General features: G+C 41.5%; 1 protein-coding gene across 2 annotated transcripts in view; it reads left to right on the plus strand.

The window, feature by feature from the left end:
* The window catches only part of smg1 (SMG1 nonsense mediated mRNA decay associated PI3K related kinase), a 65,102-nt gene that overhangs the window by 21,046 nt on the left and 25,757 nt on the right, over positions 1-18,299 (plus strand). For both annotated transcript variants that reach the window (XM_041956291.1, XM_041956292.1), the window contains exons 12-29: positions 632-733; positions 1,536-1,826; positions 3,233-3,363; positions 4,933-5,094; positions 5,498-5,616; positions 6,655-6,742; positions 6,972-7,073; positions 7,314-7,454; positions 8,164-8,390; positions 8,699-8,898; positions 9,100-9,261; positions 9,506-9,660; positions 9,779-9,912; positions 12,023-12,334; positions 12,740-12,881; positions 14,753-14,903; positions 15,679-15,799; positions 17,434-17,679. In XM_041956291.1, the coding sequence (XP_041812225.1) occupies positions 632-733; positions 1,536-1,826; positions 3,233-3,363; positions 4,933-5,094; positions 5,498-5,616; positions 6,655-6,742; positions 6,972-7,073; positions 7,314-7,454; positions 8,164-8,390; positions 8,699-8,898; positions 9,100-9,261; positions 9,506-9,660; positions 9,779-9,912; positions 12,023-12,334; positions 12,740-12,881; positions 14,753-14,903; positions 15,679-15,799; positions 17,434-17,679 (2,986 nt within the window). The remainder of the gene's footprint in view (positions 1-631; positions 734-1,535; positions 1,827-3,232; positions 3,364-4,932; positions 5,095-5,497; positions 5,617-6,654; positions 6,743-6,971; positions 7,074-7,313; positions 7,455-8,163; positions 8,391-8,698; positions 8,899-9,099; positions 9,262-9,505; positions 9,661-9,778; positions 9,913-12,022; positions 12,335-12,739; positions 12,882-14,752; positions 14,904-15,678; positions 15,800-17,433; positions 17,680-18,299) is intronic.

Raw genomic sequence — 18,299 nt, forward strand, 5'->3', positions numbered from 1 at the left:
TTTGGGGACCACAAATTACCACGACCTGTCGTGCAGCATCTGGGAAGCCCCATGACACCCCAACGAAAAGTCTACCAAGTATAACAACCTTGCTGTCCACTACAGCAAGTTGTTTCAGAATTTTGAAACGCCTTGTGTGAGGTCTCACACGATGTGTTTCATAGCTTTCACCAGTCAGATGAGGAGGAGGGATGCTTAGGTTGCGCAACGAAACAGAAGAAAAGTTCATTGCTAATACTCTCTTCTCTGTGCCCCCCAGGAGCGATACCAGCATCACACATGTACACATTTCTGTTACCGTCCTCCCCGATGATATCCGAACTGGTGCACAATCATGAAATAAGACGTGCCGTGATTGGTCTGGGTCATACGTGTTGTCTTGCCAGTCACCTGACCAAGACACAGCAAGACTTATGGCACTATGACCATCCCTGAAGACAAAAATATTATGTAGTCTGATCCCAGCATAAGAGGGTCATTGTCAAGTAGGACTGTCCTTCCTGAGAATTCTAGCAAAACCATAGAATTTAAGAGGGCTTTCAGAAATATACCAGTAGAGCTTCGCTGCTCTGGTAGACTTTTTCTCTCTGACACTTTTTGAAGTCATTGTTGACACTGCATTTGCTTTCAGATAGTGGACCAGATCAACACAAAGCTGCCTGCATCCTTTGTTGAGAAGTTGTTGGCACCTGACTCCCAGCTGCTGAAGCTGCGCTTCCATCGTGAGAAAGAGGTTTGTGAGTGTGTGTTGCTTTATTGTTGACTTTTATTTTGTATCTTATTTTATTTGTCTATTTTGTTTTACTTGATTGTTCTCGTTTTTACTGTGCTTCTGTAACGATTGAATTTGACCTGCATGGGATAAATAAGACTTATCTTTATGAAGTATAAGAAGGTGACATATAGGTTCAAGGCTTGGTTCATATTTTATGTATAGCAAATACATTATGTGGCCAAAAGTATGTCGGCACCCAAACATTCAAACTATATGTCATAATTGAAGGTGTATTTCTAAAACCATGAGCATTATTCTACTGCAATAATAACCTCTACCGTTCAGTGGTGGTCAGCCACTGAGGTTGGAAGATAAAACCTAGCTTGCGGTCATTGTTCTTGTTTATCCCAAAAGTGTTGGATGGCTTTGACATCAGGACTGTGTGCAGGCCAGCCAAGTTTCACACCAAACTGAGAAAACCATTTCTTTATGGAACTGTCTTTGTACACAGGGGTATTGTCATGTTGAAACAGTAAAGAGCCAAACATTACTACCCAAAGCTGCAACCTCATGGTTGGGTCACATATTATTGTATACAGTAGCATTGAGATTTCCCTTCATTGGGGGAAAAATGATCCCAGACCAAAAGTACATTGAAGTACAACGAGAAAGATAGTAACTTAAACTGGTGTTTGGTCAGGGTGGGGGCTGCTACTGGTTACAGTTGAGATTACGTTAGTTGAATTGAAAATAAAACATAATGTCCTCAAAATTTGAGGACTAAATAAGAGTGTTTATATTTGTCTGTGTTTGTCCACAGGTGATGGCAGCTGTTCATGGTGTGTACCAGGCACTGCTAGGCCTGAAAAACATTCCAACACTGGAGGCAGCTTATAAAATGGTATTGGGTGAGATGGCATGTGCCCTGTCCAGCCTGACAGTAACCCTGGAACCCAGTGGTACGGCCCCGGCACCCAGCAGCCCCTGCCCCACCATCCAGCACCCTGCTTTTGCCTCCCTGACCCTACCTGTGGAGAAGGCGCAGTTCATCCTCATCTTCAACCTCAGCACCCTCACCACCATTGGCAACACCAAGAACTCTCTCATTGGGGTGAGTGCCACAGTGCATGTCTGTACTCCTGATCATGAAATAGCACTAATACTCAATATTACTCATCAAGGCATACTTAGCATTGGTAAAATGATTTGTTTTTGGTCTTAGCGATTAAGTTACCAATGGCTGTACCAGCAGCTAACCACTCACAACATATCTAAATTGCTTGGATGCCTCTTAGGAAGGGAGTGTAGGCCTGACCTGCTGCTGGTGAGCTCCGCTGGCTTTCTGCTATTGTTTCACTCATTCCCTGCTGTTGTCAGCTCAATTGTGTGGATAGCACTGCACAGCCTAGCACTCACAATATGACCAGAATTAAACTTGTCTTCCTTCACCACTTTAGGTGCCACTTTTCGACTACAATCTAATCACCTTCATACATATTTATTGCACTGACAAAGCACGGTAACATAAACACCAGGCGTCCTGGATCAAATGTACTGTATGCTGCACTGTGTTCTTATTGCGCATCACTTTAATATGAGTGAGTGTAAAGAGAAGGATATGCCCACATTGTCGGCAGAATCACATCGTTGATTTGAGTGTGCCGAACTTTACAACAGTGCTCTGAACCGCAGATGGTAAGGAGACAAATACTTCTGCACGGAACTACACCGACTTAAGGTTCTCCTACTGGTCTGTGTTCAGCCTTATCTTGAACAACCTCCGTGCCAGCTACATAATTTCCCATAACTAGGTCTATGCTGCAGAAAGAGAGGTCTTTCGCCTCTGCTGTATCAACATCACCTGAAACTAGTTGTGATGTTTAGTTGATTTTGTAGATTGGTGTGGCTCCATAATCTCCACCTTTTTCCCTGCACAGTAAAAAACTGTAAGTGGGCAGGTCCACCAGACCACTCTGGATCAAGGTCTACCTGTCCTCTCATATGGTAACTGGAACATGCACGCCATCTTACACTGGAACAGTAGTGCCGTGTGAAAGGAAACATTAATAACCTTGATGATCATCATTAATGTTTTAATCCACAGCGGCTGTTATTTACATCAACATTGCATTATTGAAACCTAGTGAGAGTCCATCATTTCCCCCATCATCTTTCCAACTTGCTGTGTCTGCTGCCTGTTTTACAGCTGGAGGAAATGGGTTTTAAAACAGGCCCAAGTTACCAGGACATGAAGGGGAAAAAAAAACAAGCAGACAAACATCTCAACAAAAAATGTCACCTTCTTGATATAGAATTGTTTTGATAAACAGAGGAGATGGTGGGTCAGCGGCCCATCGTCATCGACTTAAAGCTACCAGAAGCTCCTACTGCTTTACAGTGGTTGACTGGTGAAAAGCTTTTATTCTGAAGCAGCATCAGGATGTTTAAATGTTTGCACTGACAGAAGATGAGCTGCTGTTGTAGTTGTTCATGTTGAAATGTGTTTTCTGTGTTTAGATGTGGGCATTGTCTCCTACGGTCTTTGCTCTGCTCAGTCACAATCTGATGCTGGTCCACTCTGAGTTAGCAGTCTACTACCCTGCCATCCAGTATGCTGTACTGTACACCCTGTACTCCCACTGCACGAGGTAATACACACCCTGTATTGTGAATAACAACCTTGCTGTCCACTACAGCATTCAGAATTTTACACACCTACAGTTGTGCTCATAAATGTATGTATTCCTGGCAAATTTGTGTAATATTGGTAATTTAAAAAAAATCGGATTATGCAGAAGATGTTTCTTTTATTTAGGGATAGTGGTCACATGAAGGCGTTTGTCATCACACAATTGTGTGTAACAAGTGACAGGGTCAGGTAGACCAACAAAGATTTCAGCCTCAGCTGCCAGGAAGATTGGTTTGGATGCAGAGAAAAGCCTGTAAGCAACTTCAGCTGAAATATAGACTTCTCTGCAAAAGATTGGTCTGGCTGTTTAAGATGCACAATCAGCAGGTACTTGAACAAAAGTGGGCTTCACGGTTAAGTTGCCAGAAAAAAAAAAAAAAGATGTACTAATGATGTACTATTCTGTGATGCCTTATAATTGAATTTGAATTTATGAGCACAACTGTAAGTGGCCTCAATCTGTTTTTATCCATTTACACTTACTTTCATGTCAAGTTCAACATTCACTCATTCGAAATTGCTAACCAAAAGAAATGCTAGCTGAATAACACGGACCTTGTTTAAAGTGTTAAATATATTAAATAAATTACATCGCTGACTTCATCTATCTGTTAAAGTGATGACTCATAATGTCATTCAAACATATCTTTGTTATATTTTGCAGCTTTATTCAAACGTCACAAGGCATTTATGGAGTGAACTGCATGTGTGTGCAATATTTGGCAGATAGAAGGCGAGGAAGCGAGGTGGAGAGGGAGAGATAGATGTCTCTGTCATAGCATGTCTTGTACTGCTCCAAAGTTCACATTTACTCACTAAGAAAATAAAAATCAGTTTGACACACCATGACCCCAGACAGGTCCAATCTGGTAAGCTTACCATCCTGACTTTGACATAAAAGTGACCAGGGTGCTTCCTCTGACATCACATCAACATGTGAAATTGCCATCAGATTAACTTAACTAACTGAACATTATTTCACTTCCATGACATTGGGGCACTTGTGAGAAAAATATACGTGACTGAGAAAATATGTAGTTTATGTGTTTCCTGAGGAATTCGTCAAGAAAGACATTTTATCCCATATAACATGTCCATTTTTCCATCGTTTTAATGGTTCACATTCAAGGTCAAGATTTTAAGTCCACTGTGTAAGACTAAGTGGGATCTAGCAGAACTGAATACCCCTTGCCTCACTCTCCTCTACATTGGCCACTGAAAACACGAAAAATATGAAGGGCCCTCTAGAGAGCCAGTGTTTTATGTCTGTTCTGGGCTACCAGAACTCTGGTGGGACAGGACCTGCTCCGTCTTTGGATGTAAAGGGCTACTTCTAAGATTTCCCAACACAATGATTCTCATTTTCAGGTGATAATACATTAATGAAAACTTAATTATGAATATTAGGTCAAGAGATCCCCCTAAGTCTGGTCCTGAAAAGGAATGCACAACAGTGATAAAGCTGTTTTTACTGGTTTGTGGTTACTCTTCTTAAATGGCCTTGCATCTCTTCTGTGTGTTTATCCAGACATGATCATTTCATCTCATCCAGCCTGTCATCATCTTCTCCCTCCTTGTTTGATGGCGCTGTCATCAGCACTGTGACCACAGCAACAAAGAAACATTTCAGCACACTTTTAAACCTTCTGGGAGGTCTGCTGGTGAAGGAGCAACTCTACCCTGAGGCCAGGTTCCGTCTCTCTCTGTCTTTGACAAACAGACACACACACATGCACACACCTGTTCTACACATGTAGGCCTTCACAAAAAGCTTTTTGTATTTTCTCTAGTTGGTGAATTGTCTATGACTTGCAAAAAGTATTCGAGTAGTCAAGGTAACGTTGGCATTGTTAAACATAGACTTACAGAAATGAGACATGGCAAATGAATGTATGACAAAGTGTCTGACATTAGCACCTTTTAAGATGTATTAATTTGAGTCAGCCAGCCAACCAGCTTACAAGATGCAGCTAATGTTTGTACTAGTGGAATAGTAAATTGTAATAGTACAATGGGAAGAGTGAAAACTGCATTTGACCAGGCCACAGATGTTACTGACATAATTTTTATGACACTTTGTGTTGGTGTTTTAGGAGGCTGCTGCTGACCTGGGCTCAGGAAATCTCTGTGTTGCTGAAGAAGTCAGACACCTACAGCCCTCTCTTCTCCCTGCCCTCCTTCAACAAGTTCTGCAGGGGCCTGCTTGCTAATGGTGAGCCCAACATTGCCAACAAGAATTTTAACCTTGTGTTTTCTGCATTCTTGTTCTTTTGAATCCAAAATCAACATTCAAATGATTGTTTTCCTTATGTATTAGGGCTGTCAATAAATATTCTAAATTCGAAAATATACTCTAATTGTAAAAAAATACAGGACACATGGGCTGGCACCAATAGGAAATTCTGCACAGAACGTCACTTTAATCGATTGAAAATGAGATTCAAATCAAACTGATCCAAGGGAATAATTCACCAACACGGGATAGGACATTATTTGTTTATTTTGTAATGTTTACTTAAGTAAATCTTTTAAAAGACATTTATGTTGAAATAATGTACAAGTAGTATGCCTCATATAGGTTTTGCTCTTATGGGCTTAATGCCTAAAAATTAACATTCAAAATATAAAGAAAATATAAGAATAATAATTGAACATCATTTTCATCAAGTGTTGACAGCCCTAACATGTATTCATTCTGTTTAAATCTCTTATCTCTGCGCAGTTGAAGATAAAGATTAGGCTTTACTAGTATTATACTATTTGCAGAATTAGATCCTTTCAGGTTCTGACTGGTCTGATTCAATTTTTTCCTGTAACTCCAGAGCATTGGAGTTACTGCTCTCTTGCACACTCACACAATGGGATGTACGGACCTGTATTAACAGGGTGATCTAGCAGCAATAAGCCTGTTATTAGCCAATTATTATTTCATTATTTTATGCCTTTATTGGACTAGCCTGCTATCTACATGAATTTATGCTGACGAAGCAGACAAGTTATATTTTTCTAAAGTTAATTTACTGAAAAAAAAAGACTAACTCATTTTAATTGCGTGAATCACGTTTATTCAAATGGAGATTTTTGTTAGAGAATTTATATAATTTTAGGATGATGGCATTGCATAATGACCACAGATATTCAAGCGCTGATTTGAAAACCTCAGTAGCTCAGAATGTCAAAAAATTAGATTAAGTACAGCCCTACATAGTGAGGTTATTGAATATTTTTCCTCCTTCTTTCCTCTGTATAGGTCTGAATGAAGATCAGAGTATCTGCCTTCAGACCTGCCACAGCTTACAGGTCCTCTCTTCATCACTGTCCACTGAGCTGTTGCAGAGGTGAACATCACACTTGCACACACAAACTTTGTTCTGTAAAGTATTCCTATTTCCTGCTGTTTACTTTGCTGTAGACATCGGGGAAAAAACTAGGATGACGGCTGCCTGCCCTGTTAAGTTTAGGTGTGTGTGTGTCTGTGTGTGTCTGTGTGTGTCTGTGTGTGTGTGTGTGTGTGTGTGTGTGTGTGTGTGTGTGTGTGTGTGTGTGTGTGTGTGTACATGCGTATAGGTGTGTGGATGTGTGCAGAGTGCAGTTGGTCCACTCAGCTGTGAGAGTGAGGCAGGCCTATGGCAAGCTGCTCAGGACCATTCCCCTTGACGTGGCTTTGAGGTAAGACATATTGTACTACTGGACATACTCTAGTAAAATGGGCCCGTTCTCCACAAACCAAATCTGTTTGATATCTTGTGTATATGTGTAATATTCATATTGGAAATCTCATGATCGAATACTAATGAAATCTTTAAAATTCTGTCAAACTGAGGGAAATACTCATCTTCTGAGTAATTTCATTCACACAGTTGGGTTTATATTCTATTAATGATACGTGTATGAATTGTTTATCCACAGTAACCACAGCCACCCTGAGATGAGGGAGATCTCACTGGCCGTCCGCCACCACATGAGCCGAGCACCAAGCAGCACCTTCCACCCCCAGGACTTCAGCGACCTCATCAGCTTCATCTTATATGGAGTCTTACACCGTGGAGGGTACCTATTACAGAGCAATCAACTGCACAGATTTTAGACACACTGTCAGTGCGCCCTTGCTCTCACAGTCCCAGGGATAGAGATAGATACAGCAAGGGTCAGACCATGTTTCTATCATAGAGTTTACCCAATTAAAAGGCTGTAATAAATCTTATTTTAAAGGTCCAGTGTGTAGATTTTAAGGGGATCTGTTAGCAGAAATGTATTCATAGTTATGTTTTCATTAGTGATTAGATAGTTGTATTTTCATTTCTTTAGAATCAGTTCTTCATATCTACACAGAGAGCCACAGAGTCTGCCATGCTGCACCACCATGTTTCTACCGTAGCCCAGAATGGACAAACCAAACACTGGCTCTAGAGAGGGCCTTTCACATGTTTCTCAGCCACCGTTGGGAAGGGTGAGGCTGGGGGTTCAGTTGGTTGCAGTCAGCAATCTCATCAACCCCATAGCTGAAAAAGGTCTACTGATCTTGGTTAATGCTGATTCTTTGCTTCTGAGTAAAGGCTCATTCTCAGTCAGGGTCATGGATTCCCTCTTTGTCCTTCTTAGATAGATGACCTGCTCCATGGCGCTGGTTTGTGTGTTTGTCTACTGTATCAATGTTAGTCATGCTGTCAATTTGTCCCACTATGTTTACCTCATGATAACTACATGACAGGTGTCACTGTAAGAAAATTTTCTGAGCCTTTGAGTTCTGTGCCCACAGCAAGGATCCCTGGCTGGAGCGTCTGTACTACAGTTGCCAGCGGCTGGAGAAAAGGGATGGTCGGGGAGGTGCAGATGGCAGCAGGTCACGTGTAGTGCCACGGGCTCTGTTGAAAACTGAGGCGGTGCTGTGGCAGTGGGCAGTGTGGGAGGCCGCACAGTTTACTGTGCTGTCCAAACTCCGAACACCGCTGGGTCGAGCTCAGGACACCTTCCAAACTATTGAAGGTAAAGAGACTAGATCGTTTTGTGTTCACAGTTTTTTTGTAAATTGTAAATTATGGACATTTAATGGAGACTTAAACTTCCAAAAAACTAAATTATTATCATTATTTTAAATATTTTTTGATATTGATTTGATGGGCAGTAGAGAGATGACAAGAAACAACGAAAGTGAGAGATGGCATGGTATTCAACAAAGGTCCCCAGTTAGACATGAACCAGGGACATGGCGGTTCAAGGCCAACGCCTTAGCCTCTATGCTACCACTGCACTCAAGCCTGCCATTATTTTTCTTCTGTATCCCTGTGTTACAGGTATGATCCGGAGCCTGGCTGCCCACAGTCTGAACCCAGAGCAGGATGTTGGGGCATGGGCCGGTGCTGGAGGTGATGGAGATGGTCATCACTCAAATCAGCTCCGCCTTGCTCTGCTGCTGCAGTACCTGGAAAACCTGGAGAAGCTCATGTACAATGCCTATGAAGGCTGTGCCAATGCTCTCACGGCCCCCCCAAAGGTGTGCAAAGAAAAACTCCACCACTGATGAATGATTTCAATGTCTATAATTGTGATAATCCAGAAGGAGTGTTGAGACCAGGGAGCACAATCTGAATATCTGTCACCAAGATGTCTTCAGAATGGCAACAACAACCCTTACCTAATAGTCATTGACCTGTGTATATATAATATGATGAATCCCTCTGTCTTTGTGTCTCAGGGCATCAGGACATTCTTCTACACCAACCGTCAGACATGCCAAGACTGGCTGACGAGGATCCGCCTGGCATTGATGAGGGTCGGTCTTCTTTCTGGCCAACCAGCAGTAACCATTCGCCACGGCTTTGACCTGCTTACAGAGATTAAGAACAGCGGAACCCAGGTCAGTGCAAATATACATATGTTTTGTGAATCTTTCAGGTGAATAGCCTACATTGACAATGTGAGATGACATTTTGGTGAGCTGCAGCTGTATTTGTGGAGGTAGGACTAGACACATGCTTGGAACATCTGTTGCTTCCATGAGTGCACGTCCTTGGTGGTGTGTAAAGGCAGCAATATACAAGTATGTGATCATTTGATAATAGTGTCACCTGGTGAGAGGAATGTTTTGGTGTGCTAATCAGGGTCCAGAGCTGGAGGTCCCACTGACATTGCTGGTGGAGGCTCTGTGTGAGCTACGTTGTCCCGAGGCCATCCAGGGCCTGGCAGCCTGGAGCCTCATCACCACTGGCAGGAGTCTTGGCTGGCTGTCGTCAGTCGCCCTGCAGGCTGAGGGACGGTAAGAAATGCTACCATAAACAAACATCCTCACAACTCAGCCAAATACTCAATGAAATCCCTCCAAGTTACTTTATTTTGGTTGTCCTCAACTAAATGGTGTGTGGGTGTGTCTGTAGGTTTGAGAAGGCAGCTCTGGAGTATCAAGATCAGATGTCTGCAGTTACAGGGATGGACTGCAGCATCAAAGGCTCTGAATGCTGTCTGCTGAAAATCTCCAGCAACACAAGCAGCCCCAAACACACCAGCAACGGTAACCAGCAAACATGCACGTTTAATGTAGTCTAGCTACCATAAAATAAAATTTCCCTTTATGTTTGCACTTCAGTTGTTACTTCTAAATTGATCTGCTAAGGTCAGCGAATTTATTAGAAAGCTGAGGCCCCTCCAGCCTTGGGTTGGCGGCACCGCTGGACATCACAAGGATTAAACCTAAATCAGATTTTAGCCCATGAAGCTGCATATCAAAACACATAATGACAAAGTGAAGGCATGTTTATCCATCTAAATAACCTAATTATATAATAAAGAGTCATGTGAAAAAAGGACACTCCAATACATATTCAGTTATTCATTAAGAAATGTTCACATATCGAAGTCTAATCTTGTTTTATTAATCTCTGGAAAAGAAAGTGATCTAATTACAGGTAAACAACAGAAAATAACCCTGTTTCTCTCATTAAGCAAAAGACATCACCATAATCACCATAAATGCATATTTTCACTGAGGAAAACGTTAGGACACCCTATCTCCTAGTACCTAGTGCTACCCCCTTTGACTGAAATAACTTCAGTGAGACGCTTCTCTCTCCCTCTACCAGTCTCTGAAATCTGTCTGAGGAAAATTTTCCCCACTCCTCAATGCAGAATGCTTTAACATGTGTGATGTTTAAGATAAGATAAAACTTTATTAATCCCCAGCTGGGGAAATGTGGGTATTATAGCAGCATGTAATAGCAGTTGGAAAGAAAAATAGCAGAGAAATTTAAACGACAAAATACAAAATAAAAGTTGACTGTATATATGTACATATTATACAAGCGACTATACAAAAGAAAAAATATGCAGAAAAAATATATAAAAGATATGTATTGCCGCAGCAACTGTGGAGGGGGTTGAGGGGTTTCTTGAATGCACAGCCCGTTTCAGGTCATCCCACAGCATCTCAATGGGATTAAGATCTGGGCTTTGACTGGGCCATTCCAGGACTCTCCAATTCTTAGTTTCCAGCCAGTACTTGGTGAATTTACTATGTTTAGGGTCATTGTCATGTTGCAGGGTCCAGTTCCGCTTCAGTTTCAGTTCTCTTACTGATGGTCTCACATGTTCTTCATGCACCCTCTGATACACTGTAGAGTTCATGGATTCTAGCCCTCTTTCTGTTTGCAGAGGTTTGCCCTTTCACATCAACAGCTGCCAGTGCCTGCTGTAGGTCCTGTGATGAGATTTTAGGGTTTTTGGAGACTTCTTTAAGCATCCTGCGGTCTGCTCTATGGGTAAACTTGCTTGGATGGCCAGACCTGGTTATTGAATGTCCTCCACTTGTACACTATTTTCCAGACAGTGGAATGGCTGATTTCAAGATCTTTTGACATCTTTTTCAATCCCATACCAGACTCATACGCTGCAACAATCTTCTTTCTGAAGGCCTCAGACAGGTGTTTTGATCTCACCATGGTGTTCACTCTCACGTCAACAGTCAGGAGTACAAATAAAAACTGAATGACTGAGGGTTAAATAGGGCAAGTCTCTTTCAAAATGCTGAGTGACAATGTCCCTAACCTGACCCTAACCTGAGTGTCCTCAGGTTAAGCAGTGTCCTAATTTATTCCTCAACAGAAATTGCATTTTTATTTTACATTTACATTTACATTTTACAGAAGGTTTTAAAAATATTTTCTTCAGTTTTACTTGTATAGTTATATTACTTGAATCTCTCAGTATTTTTAAAGTAGGTAAGAAATATCCATATGTTTAAATTTGTAAAAAAAAAAAAAAAAAACACGTTTTCATAGGATGTCCTCATTTTTCACATGACTGTAGCATTTGGTTGAAAGTCACTAATAGACATTTAACAATACATCTTCAGTCACTGCAACAGTGCTACTGCTCTTGCAGTAGTTAATGTGGAGTCCTTAATGCAGTTTAAATGGCTTTAAAACAATGCTCATTTTCAGTAATCATAATACTGACTGAACTTTTTAGCTTTAGATATCTTTGAGTTGATGTGACAAAGTAATGTTCCTAATGATTATATGTTTTACAATTTGCTTTGGTGTCTTGTCTCTGATAAATAGTACTGTGAAGACTGTAACATCTACAACATGAGTTGATTGTGTGTGTGTGTGGGTTACTCTGAAAAGGTGACAGCAAGAAGACAGTGCTGTTAAAGTCTACTGAGTGCCCTCCTGAGGTGATCAACTTCCTGGCCAACAAGGCCTGTCAGTGTTATGTGGCACTCTGTGATTGGGCTTCTGTAAAGGAGTGGCAGGCCACCATCCATGCCCTTAAACAGAACTCCACCAATCCAGTCAGCATCAACCTGAGGACTGATTTCAACTACATTCAGGCTCTGAGCCGCTTTGAAGAGGGAGATCTGGCTGAGTGTGGAGCTCAGCTGGAGCTCTTGCCCGGAGAGGACTATAGCTCGTTCTCCAGCAGTAAGGATAAGCTGGGTAAGTGCATTACAGATTTGAAAATGATAATAAATTTCCCAATACTGAGATTTTTTTAAAATGAAGAGTAAATCCTCTAAGTGCTTTGTGTTTTGATTGCAATAACAACTTTATTATATTGTGTTGAAGGATACCACCAAGGCAGTATGGTAATCACCATATTTTTAGTGCAATGTAATAGAAACCATCACCAGCTTCAGCAACAGCTGGTCATCATGGTGACCAAATCTCGTTCTTGATGAAGCAAAGCATCATGTCTGTAGTTCTCGTTAGGGTCAGGGGAAAAGTGTGAATTGAGGTTAGCTTAAGGTTAGCGTTTGGTTTAGGCTGTCAGCCATGAATGGAAGTCAATGCAATGTTCTAACAAGGAAAGGTGTGCAAACTTTGTGTGTATGTGTGTTTCAGATCTGAAGCGGCTCCTGCCCTCCATGAGTCCAGATCCAGCTGAGCTGCAGAGAGCCATCGAGGTGCAGCTCCTTCGCAGCGCTGTTAGTGCCATGACCAAGGCCATCCAACAACAGGAGCAGAGGACCACAGCCAATCCAGAGTGAGTGTTCACACTAATGTGTGCTTTAGTTCCTGTGTGTTTCACTTCTAGAGGTGTACTGGAAACAGAGACCAGTATCAGGTTCTGAAGGGTTCAGAGTTCCCCTAACATAACCCCTATGAGTCAGTTTATGTTATAACAAAACTAGTTCGTAAGACGTGCTTGCCTCTCACAATATTGTGTAAATATTTGGGCATACATGTCAAACTCTTTCTCTCCTGGACGGTCGTGTTGTGCTTGATTGTAAATATTAGAAGTGCCACAAAAAGTTCTATAACAAATGGAAAAAGAGAACCAGTGAGAAGTTCACATCCTAGCTCCTTCTTTATCTTTGCACAGCTGGCAGACTACTGCATGAAGTGAGTGTGAATGTCAGTTTCGTTAAGTCGCAGAAATGGTTGGACCAGTCTGACATGGGAAATTTGTCAGGGAGGAGGTTTCTGAAAGTTTTTGGCGGCTTGACAGACAGTTCTGACACAGCAGATAAAGTGGTCTAAAAACACTTTTTACTGCTTTGGCTTACTGGTCCTTACTCACTCATGTTGCCTTTTTAGGTCTCCGTGCTGGCCATGGCCAGAGGCATTATGTTTTTGCCATGTCCATCTGTCCATACATACGTCTGTCTCTATTTCCGTCTGTTAAGCAATGACATTTTACATCCGAAAAGTCAAAGGTCAGCTTGACTGTGACATCATCATGTTCTGCAGAAACATTTTCAACACTATAACTCGGGATCAGAAGGGGAAGTTGTGACCATAATTCAAATTTGGCCAGATACTGAATTGGTGACCGTAATCTTGGTTGTCCACCTTGAAACTCTGGTGATTGTACAGATCTTATGTGCTGCCAGATTGAAGATGTGTGCGTAGCATCCTCATATTAGACTTTGTAGCTTCTTTGCAGCAACATCCATAGCAGCAAACACTTCAGGTGATTATTGTTGCACCATGTGATGAAGTCACCATAGTGAAGACAGCATGTTTCTCACTGGAAATATGTCAGTGTAGTGATAACTTCCATTTCTTCAGAAAATACACTTAATATATTTTGTTATGTTCCTTCAAAGTCTTCACTACATATATGAGTCTGGATAGACATGGAACTGCAGCTTTGCTGTTCCAAGACTGTGGTTCTAGTTTTTAATGAAAAAACTGTCAATGTTCAGAAGCATTCCTCAATAAAACCAAGACATTTTCTCATTGTTGGACTTGATTTACAAATTTTGATGTGAACATTCTTTGCTTTTGTTTTTAGTGTAGTTCAGGCGGCAGCGTCCCGGGCTGAAAAATTAAGCAAACACGTAACTGCCAAAAACTGCAGTTCTTTGAAAGGTCACTTAGGCTGGCTTCAGAAGCTCCACAAGCCTCCATAGATCCCTATATTAAAACTCCCAAATTACGTTAATAGCAATAAAAAATGTTTATAGCATAGTACAAAACCGGTTTCATCTCTATAGCTAATTTCTCCATTCATGACAGCTGTACAGAGGGTGAATTTTTATAGAACTTTTAAATGTTATTATTTCTTAAAGTTATGCATAATTATGGGCATGTCAACTTTGAGTGACAGCCAGCCACTAGGTTTCATAAACCAGACCTCATTCAGCCCACCTCAGCTCCACCCACGCTCCTCCTCTTTGCCCCTCTTTTGAATGAGCTGGGAATCAGGCTGAGTCAGGCGGAGTCAGGCGGAGTCAGGCACTGCCACAGTGCGACAGTCATAGCTGCTGTCACTGAGCTTTACAATGACTCTTCAGAAACCTGTGGGTGAAACAGAAACCACATCCATGTTTTATACAGTCTATGGTACATTTCCAATCACATGGCAGAGTTATGCAGTCTTTTCGTAAATCATGTGATGTGATGTTGCAGTACATTGGTGCGCTGCCTGAAACAGACTGGACGGATCTGCTTGGGTCCTCTTCGCCTGTCCACCCTCACTCTGTCTGATGCCCTGCCCACCCTGCCCACCCTGCAGCTCCACTGCACTGCCACACTGGAGAACACACTGACTGGACACGAAGTATGTACACCCACACTTTCTATTTGAATGTAATATAAATGGAATATATTTATGTTAGGAATCTTTATTGTTTATTTATGTCTGAAGTGTTTACTGTTTTGGACACCAAGTAATGTAAATGTAAATTATGTAAACAGCAAATATGAAGACTTTCATTCTTTAAAAACACCAAAATACTAATACCGTTGAATGATGGAGCAGCTGAGAAATCGGTGTAGTATGTTGCTTCCTAAGGCCAGGATCATACTACATAATATTTTGGCTTTAACGATGATCACCGTGTCAGATCTAACAATCACAGTGCCATAGACTCTTGCTGTGTCTTGGTCGAGTGACTGGCAAGACTATGCGTTTGACCCCAACCAATCACAGCAGGTCTTATTCCATGATCACGCACAAGTTCAGATGTCATCGGGGAAGCGGGTGAAGCAACTGTCAATCAAACTGACAGAAGTCTGACATGCTCGACTTTTTGTTGAGATGTTGTGGGATATTGTGGGGTGTCCCAAATCAGGTCATTCAGCATGTCCTGCTGCACAGGTATAGACACCTGATTGTCATTCACGATTGGCCATGGCGCTGGTAATTGGTCAGCCATTACAGATTCGTCTTAAAACCAGGCTAGATTCATGTAGTCTGATCCTGACATAAGCCCTGTTTGGGCTGCTCAGAGGCAATGTTAACTGAAGTAAACAGATACGTAAAAACACTACAAAGTAAACTTCACTGTTGTTCTGACTGAAGATAGCGAGCTGTTTGTTTGTATTCTTTGCAGGACTGTGTGATTCCTATATACAGTGAGGCTCTGAGCTCTTGTAAGCAACAGGATGTGCAGCCTTTCCTTCAAGCTCTCAGATACACCATGTTCCAGAGACAGCTCCTCCACAAAGTTAAAGGTAATTATTGATTACTAGAAAAGATGCATTAGCAGTATTAATGGCCTCAACTCAGGACAGTGTTCTGTTGATCAGATTACAGTTGTGCTCCTTCCTAATTGCAGTTATTGGCATTATCTTTTCAAGATTGCACACTGAAAAGTTTCTTTTGCACAAGTTTTGTCATCCACATTTTTTTTTACATTTTCATATTGCCACAGTGGAAATCAGAAGCAGAGAACATCACAGAACATGGCACAAAAGTATAGTTCGGGTTTCTTGAAGTGGGGTTACATGACAGTAATGGTAGTTGCATTGCTGTTTCCTGAATCATATAAATTATAGAACTTTTCAGTAGCTTAGCTCTTTAATTGATCAAGTAACATTCACAAAAACTTTGTTTTCCTCTGCTTTTTTGAGTCAGTGCAGCAGTCTGTAATAAAGCTGCTAAGGATCAGTAAGTTACACTACCACCATACTTGAAAGTACCTCTGTCTAACGATGACATCAGATACAACTTCTTGGTCTGATGCCTAGCCTATGACGTCTCTGCTGCAGGGGAATAGAGAGACAAGCAAGCCTGAGTTTCCTTGATGGAAATGGGGATGAGGATGAGCACGGAGAGAAGAGATTTTTAGTTGAGTTATTGAATATTGACAAAACTTAGTTTCTCCTACAAATGTGCAGTCTGAATTATAAAGTCAAATCAAGCATACCTATGAAGCACAGCTATGCCCGCACACACAAACACACACACACATTTCCAAACATAGATGAACATACACACACTCGTGACATCTGCTTTGCATTATTATATGGAGCAAATGTTTTTGTTGTCAGACCACACAGTTTATTGTTTAATTATCAATTGAACTTAATATTTTTATCCTGTGTATCTGTTTGACTGGCAGTTTTATTGATCACTGAGATAGTATTGACTTGGAAAAAAATTGGTTCTTGTTTTTCCATGTTGCTGTAGCTGAGTTTGCTACATTACACTGTGGGGCTAGCTTTGGTGTAGTGAAGCGTCATTTAATGGAAAGTAGCTGGTAGTTTAGCTGCAGTGTGCTGTGGATAGGGTCAGCAGCAAAATGTATTTTATCCACCCAACTAAAAAAAAATTAATATCACTTTAAGTGCACTCTCTTTTATGATATTTTCAGTGCTGTACTTTACAGTCAGAGGGCCCCTTGCTTTGGCACTATATTTTCTCAGCTGTAGAACTTCAGTACGCCTATGCATGCTGTGGACTGTGTTATTCCATAAAATGTTTGGGTCAGAGTTTCAGTGGTTTATGGAAGACATGACAAATACAAGAAAATAAAAAATGAATCATTATGACAGCAACGATTAAAACCTGGTCTCTTTGGAGACTAAAGGATGCTTTCTATGAACCCAGGTATACAGAAGAACTTTTGCAGAGGGGGACTGAACGTGTCTAAAGAGAGAGAGGGAAAACTGCATTTCTTTCAATGTGAAGCAGCAACAGGAATTGTTGGGTTTGCTTCAGCAGTAATTTACCATAGCTCTGATATGCTCATTGCTAAACAGTAAAATAAGGCTGATATAGAATGTGTACTGACCTCGGCCCCTGGAAATACTCTGTACTTGTCCACATGAAGGTGTGAGATTTCACCATCTCCATTCTTGTCCAGGTTACTCCTCCTCCATAGATGGTCACTTGATGGAGCTATGTCTGACTGCTGTCAAATTTGCCCGGAAAAAAGGCAACATTGCCCTGGCGTCCCACCTGTTGAGCCAATGCAGCGATGGGACACAAGAGGAGGAGCAGCAGGACGAGCTGAGCCAGGCCTTCAGGCGTCTCACCCTGGAGGGCACTCTTGGGGAGAAATGGGGACCAGAGCTGCAGATAGAAAAAGCTAAAGTCCTGAGAACTGCAGGTGAGAAACAGGAGACATTCAAAACCTGTGCACTACTACTGCTGGAATAGAATGGGGATTTAGGCAGCTACAAAGCTGGGGATTTCTATCACATCTGGCCAGAGCAGCTGTAAAGGGAACAATGTGTAAGAGATCTATTGGCAGAATATAGCAGAAATGGAATATAATATTCATAAGTATGTTTATTAGTGTATAAGCACTTGAAGATAAGAATAGCTGTTTTCGTCATCTTAGAATGAGCTCTTTATATCTAAGGAGAGAAGACGTCCACCGTGTTCTACCATCATGTTTCTACAATAGAACAAACATACACTGGCTCTTGAAAGTGCCTTTCACCTTTGTTGTGAGTTTCACCATCACTGTAGGTTCTCCTGCATGCTTGAAAACGTAGGGGTGAGGCCAGGGATATTGATGTGGTTGCAAGCTGCAGCCTCACCACTAGATGCCACTAAATCCTACACACTTTGTGCTTTAACATACAGCCACAAGAACAGTACACTCTACAATGTTTAGAAAGACTATTTTCTAACATTTCATGGTTAATATGTCACAAAGGAGCTCACAGAGAATGGCCCTTTATGCTTTAGCACACACAAAACATAATGATGCAGAACAGTGAC

The sequence above is a fragment of the Chelmon rostratus genome, chromosome 17 (genome assembly GCF_017976325.1).
Source record: "Chelmon rostratus isolate fCheRos1 chromosome 17, fCheRos1.pri, whole genome shotgun sequence".
In the NCBI taxonomy this organism is placed as follows: domain Eukaryota; kingdom Metazoa; phylum Chordata; class Actinopteri; order Chaetodontiformes; family Chaetodontidae; genus Chelmon; species Chelmon rostratus.